The 10184-nt window shown below is 32.1% G+C and overlaps 1 protein-coding gene across 3 annotated transcripts in view; it reads right to left on the bottom strand.

The window, feature by feature from the left end:
- Positions 1-343: 343 nt before the first annotated feature.
- Positions 344-10184, bottom strand: part of LOC143255070 (extended synaptotagmin-2-like) — a 42875-nt gene continuing 33034 nt past the window's right edge. For all 3 annotated transcript variants that reach the window (XM_076510118.1, XM_076510119.1, XM_076510121.1), the window contains 7 exons: positions 7422-7583; positions 6358-6510; positions 5677-5885; positions 4677-4769; positions 3699-3821; positions 2833-2988; positions 344-1729 (listed from right to left, as the gene is read on the bottom strand). In XM_076510118.1, the coding sequence (XP_076366233.1) occupies positions 1687-1729; positions 2833-2988; positions 3699-3821; positions 4677-4769; positions 5677-5885; positions 6358-6510; positions 7422-7583 (939 nt within the window). In that variant the 3' untranslated portion in view covers positions 344-1686. The remainder of the gene's footprint in view (positions 1730-2832; positions 2989-3698; positions 3822-4676; positions 4770-5676; positions 5886-6357; positions 6511-7421; positions 7584-10184) is intronic.

The raw sequence follows: 10184 nt of genomic DNA, 5'->3' as shown, positions 1-10184 counted from the left end.
CAAATATTAGTTTCTGTCTTCACTTCCAAAAAGTTTACTCTAAGTTGGTACTGTTATGATTTTCTTCAAGCTAGTAGCAAGAAAGTGTTAGATTAAGCAGTGAGAGTCCTTGTAACGTGCAAGAGAAAACTGTACACAGACTGGTTGAATAAGCAATGATGGTCCTAGTCATGTACAACAGAAAATTGCACACACACACTTGTGTGAACAATGATAGTCCTTGTTATGTACTTGGAACAGATACTTGTTGAATTATAGAAACTACATTTTATTTTCGAAGAACACTACAAATTAATCTTTGAATAATAACCCATCTTCAGAAAAATAACTTTATGACAAAGTCTTGAAAGTTTCATAGATTATTTTATTTCAATAATATACAAGATAACTGTGACCGAGACAACTTTTGACTAGAAATAAATTCAGTCTACATATTTCAGTGAAAATTCTATAAGTAGTGCCATAACAAGCATGTTTCAACAGTTATGTAACCTATTCCTTCATATATAATATCACACAAAATATTTACAGCATGAACACAGTAGTAAAAAACATGTAATTATTTATTATTGATTCTTGAACTTTAAATATCACACAGCTGAATAAGAAGGTAATAGGACTTATTACTGAGTTTACTGTAGTGTACAGTATAGTCTGATTGTATTGAACTATGTGCATAGCACAGGACAGTGAGGGTTCTTTTACTACCCTCTAACACCATGTGTAGAACTTACACTAATTGTTCTTGAAGACACACTCGTGTATTTGGAGAGATTTGATCATACTTAAAATTTTTAATTAACAAGGAAAAAAACAAAAAACACATTTGTATATTTACTCCTGATAAGGTATAGAGGCAGCAAAACCATAATTAACTGAACAAAATAAACGTTAATATAAATTACATCATATTACTTTAACTTCTCATTGTTCCCACACTGTTAGCGACTATTTTCAGTGAAACAATCTTATTTAACAGGAAACAAGATATAAAACAAGGATAGAAACTACAACTAATGTAAACCAATAAATTCAGCACAAAAACAAACAACTTTCCAAAAAAATAATTTTTTAAATCAAAATTAAATGTAGCCTTCCATAGTACATTTTGACTAGAAAAATAAAAACACAAAGTTGTATAAGATTAAATGAACGTAATATTTTCTTTTACAACTTTTACTTACAACATATGTAACTTTAGTGCTCTCTAAAAACAAGTACAATAACAACATATCAGTCCACTAAGAACTGCTGACAAAGTGATGTCAGTCAGAGAGCACACTCTCAGGACTACATCCAACAGTTCTTAAACGTCGACTGTCTATTAACTACCAGTCAATGGACACTCTCAGGACTACGTCCAACAGTTCTTAAACGTCGACTGTCTATTAACTACCAGTCAATGGACACTCTCAGAACCATGCCTGACAGTTCTAAAACGTCGACTGTCTGTTAACTACCAGTCGATGAACACATATATATATATACGTTTATTTTACATGATACCTTGGAAACTACAACTATTCATACTACAGCTACCAGAGATATAATAATGGTTCTAGTTCCTTACAACAAGTCGTCATTTCAGCTATCTGGATCATATTGACATAAAAGGCACTGCACTGTCACTATAAGTAAAACAGAGCTATAACACATAAACAAAAGTGTTAAAGCTTTGATATATTTTTATTCTATACTAGTTTTCTCTTCCTCTGCTTCCAAATTATACCTGTAAAAAGTAAAACAGTAAGTATATACATTACTAGAAAACTAAACATACAAAGTAAAGGTTACAAAAAGCATTTATGTAGAACCACAAAAAAGTAATGTCCACTACAACTGAAACTATTTGTAAAGCAGCAGCACTTAAATAAAAAGTTTACACTATAGATAAACATCCAAATTAAATATCTATACAAAATTAGCAGATCTGCTACAAAAGCTAATTACTCCTAGTTCAAGGCCTTTGTAAGAGTATATTTTATCAAGACAGGTCAGCTATTCCCAGTAGATGTCCTTTCTCTTAATATTTATATTTTATCAAGACAGGCCAGCTACTGCTAGTACAAGTCCTCTGCATTTGTATTTATATTTTTACAAGACAGATCAGCTACTGCTGGTATAAGTCCTCTGCATTTGTATTTATATTTATACAAGATAGGTCAGCTACTACTAGTATAAGAAATCTTCCCAACAATCTTCCACTTACGATTTTATAACTTAAATTTTCTTGATGGCCATGATACTTACAGACTTAATAGTTGTTATGATGGTTCTTGTGTTGTATGTTTTACCTGTCCCTAGGGTGTATGTTATCTGGTACCTACAAACTCCTTTCTCCCATAACAATGGATGCTCCTTACATCCTAACAAACTACTACTGTCACAACAATGGATGATTTTTATGTTCTGACATGGCACATACTTTTAGTCCTGACTGTCAGTAAGGTTAAACTGTTTTGAATGTCCATGATGCTTCTATTTTTGACAGTGTTGATAAGGTCACGAATATATTCTGGATGCCCATGAGCCTTCTGGTCTTGATAATGTTAGTAGGTTTAAAGATGTATATTTACTGTGTTGTAATCATAAGGGCATAAATATCATACACTGACCTAAGAAATGACACAGAAAAGTGCTTCCACATGTGACACTTCTCTAAAGCAATATTTCAACATAGAGTGTGAAGTTAAATGTCACATTATGCAAGACATGGTTAAGTATTGATGTTGTCAAAACAATTTAATAAAACACTGAGTTACAATTGGTATACAAAAGTAAAGCACACTTTATTACAGAACTTGGGATACATAACAAAAAACATAACCATACCAGTCTGTGATGGCTTTATTCAAATTAAAGTGTAGTTCAATAGAATTTTGGCCTAGAACCCTTCCACGAGAAAACAGATGTCCTCCACCTCTAGTTTTCAGAGCTATTTTCAGTTTAAAGTTAGTGTGATCTGCAGCCATCATATCAAATTCAAGGCTAATAAAAAATAAACCAAAATCAATTAAACATTACTCACCTAAGAAAACTGTTATTTCTTACCTCAATCTATAAAAAAATCGTTAAGAAAGAACTTACTACGAGTTTCATGCAACTAAAACTGGAGACTTCAAATCTATGAAACTCTTGTAAATTACAAAAATACAAAATACATCAGAATTATTCTGCTACAAGTTAATAACCATAACCAACGATTCCAAGTCACTGTGATGCCCCATTATGGAAACAGGGCCGCTACATAATCACGTTACAAGCATAATTTCACTAATATCTCATGTTCCAGTGTCACCGATATCAAATATTATAAACAGTATCACTAGTATCTCATGTTACACAATTTTATCAATATTTCAATACTACCTAGTTTCTCTGATATTTCACATTAAAAATACAATTATATTGACATCTCTTGATATACAGCTTCACTGATATTGCATGCTACACAGATTCGCTGGTATTTCAGAAAGTGTAACTGAACATTTCAAGTATAATAACTTCACAATCTGCTTATGTTTTTCATTTAGACTTATAAAACATCTAAAGTCATTACCATCTGTTAACAAATATTTAAGTTTTTATTTCAAGTTTTAACAATAAAAATCTATTTTTCACATGTTACACATTTCAATTAATTTTCATCTTCTTTCTAAACTTTAAATTTTTACTTCCATACGTTTTCTCTTACTTACGTTTCATCAAAAACTAGACTAGTAGATCCTCTGAGAAAGTGAGTTTTCTGTTTTTGTTCTTGAAAAGATTCTGATTGAACGTAAACCTTCACATATAAATCTGCACCTTCACAGATCACACCACTAAAACAAGGACAGAGTTAACGTTGACATGTTTCTAATTTACAGATAACAGTTCCTTTACACTAACTAGTTCTTCTTATGATAGCTTCTGTATGGATAAATAGAATCTTCCTCTCAAGTTACTGTTCAAATTTGAGTACATACACTGATGTAACTAATCACTGATTATCAAACTATAATATTCTTATTACTCAAGGGGTTATCAGTGACAATAAACTTATCAACTCCTTCTACAACACCAAAAACTGCAGTCACCACGTGAAGTATTCAATAACCTTACATACAACCACTCAATACTTTACAATAATCTCTGTTAGACAATTTATACATTTCTTGAGTCTATAGCTGTTTGCACTTAGATGATAATGTTAAAAACCAGTCTTGCACATTAATCTAAAATGTGACTGTTTTTCTAAAATTATTTTCAAAACAATATTAAACAAGAAAACTAAACACTGGACAACAAAATAAAGAAACCATAGCACCAATTATCATGATGATACAAAATATTTGGAATTTTAAAAAGTTGAATGATGTACGAAAGCTCACATCATCACAAACTGTATTAACATGTGGAGAAGTGAAACTTTTTGTTAGAGCAGTTCAAATTTGAAGAATAAATTTTTATAAATAAGAACTTCCTTTATTCTACATAATGTACAATTTAGTAACTAACTATGGATGAGAGCCAGCTGACTTCACTTCTGATCATAAACAGTTCAGATTATGAAACTGACTGGTTTATTGGATTGTTTATCAATTTGTTCGTGTTGTGCGAGCTCTTAGAAATAAGTAACAAAACAACTAAGCTTTTATGAAACAAAAAAACAAAAACTGAACACCTGAAGTACTTACATAACTTTATGAACAACAACGATTAATTTATGGCGCTGTACACTATACCGCATTGTCAGCTGAGCAGACTGTTGAGTTGAGCTGCCTTGTTTACTATGAAAAATACAAAAAATAATAATAAAATCTTTATAAAATCACCTATACAGCATGGTGCTAATAATACACAAATACCAAAATAAACTAATAACAAGTTTTATAAGTGATCCATATAATCTTGTGTTAACAATCCATAAATATATGAAGTAACAACTAATTAAATAGTTTAGCATAGACAGTTCTCATGTAAGTTTTAAAAACGTACAAACAATTAGTATAATCTTTGGTTGCCAAGATTTTTTGATATTTTTTTACCACTGCAGTTTTTAGAAATGAGCTTACCTAAAATATTGTAACTCACACCACTTAACAACTAATGTATATGTTATTAGTTTGTTTGTTTTGGAATTTTGCACAAAGCTACTCGAGAGCTATCTGTGCTAGCCGTCCCTAATTTAGCAGTGTAAGACTAGAGGGAAGGCAGCTAGTCATCACCACCCACCACCAACTCTTGGGCTACTCTTTTACCAACGAATAGTGGGACTGACTGTCACATTATAATGCCCCCACGACTGAAAGGGCGAGCATGTTTGGCACGACCGGGATGCAAACCCGTGACCCTCAGATTACAAGTCGCACGCCTTAACAAGCTTAGCCATGCCGGGCCGTATATGTTATTAGAAAAACACACTCACCCCCTGAAATAACCTATACCATTCAGCTCACCATTTTGCTATTACTAGTGAATCTACAATGTCACATCTATTTTATTAACAAATTCTAACTACCAGTCTTCATATTATCACATGATGTGAAAGGTGTTTCAATTATTCCAAATATCTGTTAAATTTCTACTTCATTACAACTGATACACTACATCACTAAGAAACTTAAATTGTGGGTGTTTATACATTACTTTTAATGTGTCTATATTAGATTAGTTAGTTTCTATTTTTGTACTAACCTCTGAAAATCAAATTTGTTTCTTACAACCTCTGATGTACTGCTGGTTGTTGGATCACCAATGTTCATCCGTTTAGCTAATACAGATCCCACAGACTTTATTTTATCATCAGACACCTCTACAGCTTTCATGCCATCTACTGAATTAACATCCGTGTTGTTTATTGACACAGTACCTTCCTTGTTGAGTAGATCATTGTACTTAAGAAACTTTGAATGATAAGAAAAAAGAAATAAACCAAAGTTAAACAACTGATTCCCTATTAACAGATTTAACTTTATTTCTGACAAGCAGTGGACCTCTAGGTTATGAGGGAATATTATAAACAACACAAACAATTATTATTGAACATTTAGATTCAGTGGCTTTCATTATGATGAACATTAACAAACCAGAATTAACAAAAATATTGCAGTTCACCTTATGTATCGGATGCGTTTCTGATGAATATTGCAGTTCACCTAATTTTCATTGCTGTTCATGCAACATAACTATACCGAGTTCATTGTCACTGCACTACTGTTTATATAGCATAACCATACAAGATTTATCACTGCTGTTTATGTAGTGTAACTAATGTTGATCATGTGTTACAAAGCTACAGAGGACTTTATAAATAATATTAATCATATTTTATAAATCTATAGGAAAGGTCCTCTGTTAGATAAGACATTTACTCACCTTTAACTGCAGCATAAGGAATATCTTGGCTCCAGGTCCTGATCTCTGAAGTAAAAAGGGCTGATCTAATCGATGATCGGGTTCTTTTAATAGCTGTGAGACATGCAGAGAACAGTTTCCAAGACTTTTTTTTTTCGATTTTGCATCTCTGACCTATATAAAACACAACTTAATCACAAATGTAAACCAGTAATCACAAGACATAAAACAAAGATACTGTTTAAAAAGTAAATCTCAAAAAAGAATGTAGAAACACAATACTAAACTTCCTACATTCCCTGCATTATGCTGTGTATCACATTTCTTATGTAACTCAAAATAACACCAAAACATAATGAAAAATATTCTCCTACTCTGGTAAACGTCAGAGAATAATTTGGTCATAAATGATAAACTAATGAGCTTAGAGTATAGAAATGTTTAATATTCAAGCATAGAGGACGATTATACTACCAACACTATTAGGACATTAAATCCTGCAAAAGTTACTATAACATTTTACCAACAACAAATTTAGAACAGTGCATCCTCAAAAGGTTAGTACAGTGTTTTACAAACAGTGTTAGTATAAAGTTTGGCTGTAATAAAAATAGGTTCAAACATCACATTAATAACTCAACACAAGCTACATCAACTGCTACCGAAATATGGCATTAATCACAGTTTGGATTCTACTTTCAACCATTACTATCAACCATTATACAAATCTGAACATTAGTTACAGTCAGAATTCTATTTTCAATCCTTACTACCCACTGTTATCCAAACCTGGCATTAATAAGGATCTGCAATATATTTTTGACACCTAATACAAACAACATATAAGGGAATAAAACCAACCTCTCTTATAAAGCAGCTCCTCATTTCTGAAATTTTGAAGGTCTGATCATTCTTCCCTTTAAGTCACAAGTATCTTAATTCCAAATGCCCTTCTGATCTTGATACATTATGTACAGCAATACATCATGAGGTTCTTGTGTACATTTAAGATGGATGAGGCTGTGTCCAGCTGGATATATGCTACACCAATAACTCAGTTAATACAGTTTACTTAAATTGCATACCTCTATCTTAAGTTCATCTGTCTGTGGGTTTTGCAAGAGAAAGAAAAAGTTCTCCTCCCACACTGGATTATTGGTCTTGTGTCTGATAGAAGTACGTCCCAATTGAGCTGCAACTTTGAGGTCCACCTGAGGGCTTGATTCTCCAGCTGCACGGCTTACAACCTTGGTACAGACAGCAGCGATACAATAGAATACATCTTTAAGTTGTAAAGAAAATAAATACATATAACAGTCTTCATTTATATGCTAACATGTAAAAATAAATTTGTTAAATGAACCTAACAGTTCTCAAGCTAGTTGACTGTATACCATGATTTTTAAACTATGTTGTAAAACAACAGTTTAAACTTTATAGGGAATAATTAATAAAGATTAATATGTTTAAAAACTTGATTTCACAAAAAAATACCATGATAACCAATAGTTATAATTTTAGACTTCTAATCATTTTTCTTAATAGTAATTAAGTTTGTGAAACTATGAGGTTTTCATGACTTACAACTAGAGAAGCACCATTAGATGAGTTTCCTATTTTGACTACTGGCTATTACTATTACATTTCACTCAAATTTGGAAATTCCTTACAATACAGTTTTGGGCATCTGAGAATGACTAGATCCTACCATGTACAGGTTCCCTCAAGCTGACTGAAATGGTGATTTAAACAGTACTTCTGTTATCTTATCAATATATCCTTGTCTTACTAAGAGGACAAACAAAATATTAGTTTAATGAGACTTTCACAGAACTGTCTTTTTCTCTATGTTAGTATCTGAAGAAACTAGGTAAAAAAAAAATCAAAATGTTCACCATTCTAGTAATCAAGAGAAAACTATTTGGAAAAACAATAATTAAAAGTATATAACCTGTAAACAATTACTTATAAAATATGTAATATTATCTTGTTTAAATTAAAATACTTTACCTCCAATGTACTAATGACTGGTCAAAAGAAGAAAATAATAAAAAAAAAAAAAATCCAAAAGAAGCATCTACACTGGATGGCCACTTTCTGTAGTCTTTACAGCTTGGGTCTGACCTGAGCTGCAGATGCAAATTAAATGATCATATCACATGTCAGGTGATCCTTGCAGTACTGTGAGTGAGTGTAACAAGTACATGTGCAATCAATTTGAGAAATAAACAAAAGATATTTCAAGGTTCAAAAAGATATATGTTAGTAGATGCACATCTAGAAGATACCAAAGTAGCCAAGTAAGTTTCATTAGTAGGTAGCTCCAAGACACTGGCCATTAAAGTTTATTGACAGCAACAAGAGTAAAATGAAATATTTGATGCAAATAGAAGTGTGACTTTACCAACCTGTCATCAAACAACAGACATTAAGTGTAGGGCACTCCACACTCATCTACACCCATATCTTTCAAAGAATGTTACAACAAATTGATAGTGAAAGTAGGATATCATTGCATAATTCACTGGACACCTTTTTCAGAAGAAAAATAACTCTGAGTGGCCTTCACAGGGCAGAAAAAGAACTATTAAAGGGAAAACAACTATGAGTGGACCTAACAGGGCAGACACAGAACTAATAAAGGCCTTGCAAAGAGTGATGCAGTTCAGTGAATCATGCTTTACTTTTTTTTTCCACATCAAAGAAAACGTATTTGGAAAATGCCATAACAACACATTATTCTTATGTGGTCCCACCTGTCAAGGCTTCTGGTGATAGAGACATGGCTTGGAGCATGTTTTCTTGACATACCCTTTAGAAGACAGAATGAACATCACAAGTTCCTTTAATATAATTTCTCATCAAGGACATCCAGCAGTGCTTCTTGGGTACTCTGATAAGAATGGCTACTTCCACAATAACAATGTTTCAGTTCACCCAAATTATGCAGGTATGAGTTAAAGAATATGATTGAGACATTTGAAATTGCTCATGGCTGCCACAATCCCAAGATTTCAATCCCTCTGAAAATCTATGGGATGAACATGAAAAACATATCTCCCATCACAATCTTCTGCAAACTTCAAAACATGAATTGCATAAATAATAATGAATGAATGGGGTAAATCCATAAGGACACCTTGGAGCATCATGTATATTTTATACTAAATTATGTCCTGATGAAGCATGGTGACTGATCAAAACAAGCTATTACAAAACCCAAACAGAAGTATCCATTGACCACTGTAAGAGATATCTCAAAAGGATTTGTAGTTGAAAGAAAGAAGTTAAAGTATCCATCTCCAATTCTATTAGTGACTGATCAAACTTAAAAGCTGGGCAAATAATTCAGTTACCTATGAGCTTCTATTACATTAATTAGTGTCACCAAAGACATCTCTTTCAACACAAGCTCAATCAACTTGATTAACCATGTGACCTTTTTGTAGTTTTGATACTGTTAAACATCTAATAGAGCACACATATCTTTAGAACACTTATTAGTCTCACAATTAACATTATGAGTCTTTCACAAACAAAAATCAATTAGTTTTGGTGAAGCATTTTTAATAAACTAAAAAACACTTGTTCATGAATATATTAACTATTCTTATTAACATATGCAAAAGGTGATTTTCATGTTATGATTTAAGAATACTTTTCTTCATTTCAACTACATCCCAAGTACATTTCAAACTTTTTTTTTAGTAATACATTATATTTATCTCTTATTTTCTCTGTCCTAACTGTGTACAAGGTTGGACAATATGACTGACCTCATAACCACCAAACAAAATCAAAATAAACCCAAGTTACCTTTTTGCTTTCTAGAATGATTATAAATTGAA

The sequence above is a fragment of the Tachypleus tridentatus genome, chromosome 7, assembly GCF_004210375.1.
Source record: "Tachypleus tridentatus isolate NWPU-2018 chromosome 7, ASM421037v1, whole genome shotgun sequence".
In the NCBI taxonomy this organism is placed as follows: domain Eukaryota; kingdom Metazoa; phylum Arthropoda; class Merostomata; order Xiphosura; family Limulidae; genus Tachypleus; species Tachypleus tridentatus.
This window is presented reverse-complemented; position numbering and strand designations above follow the sequence as displayed.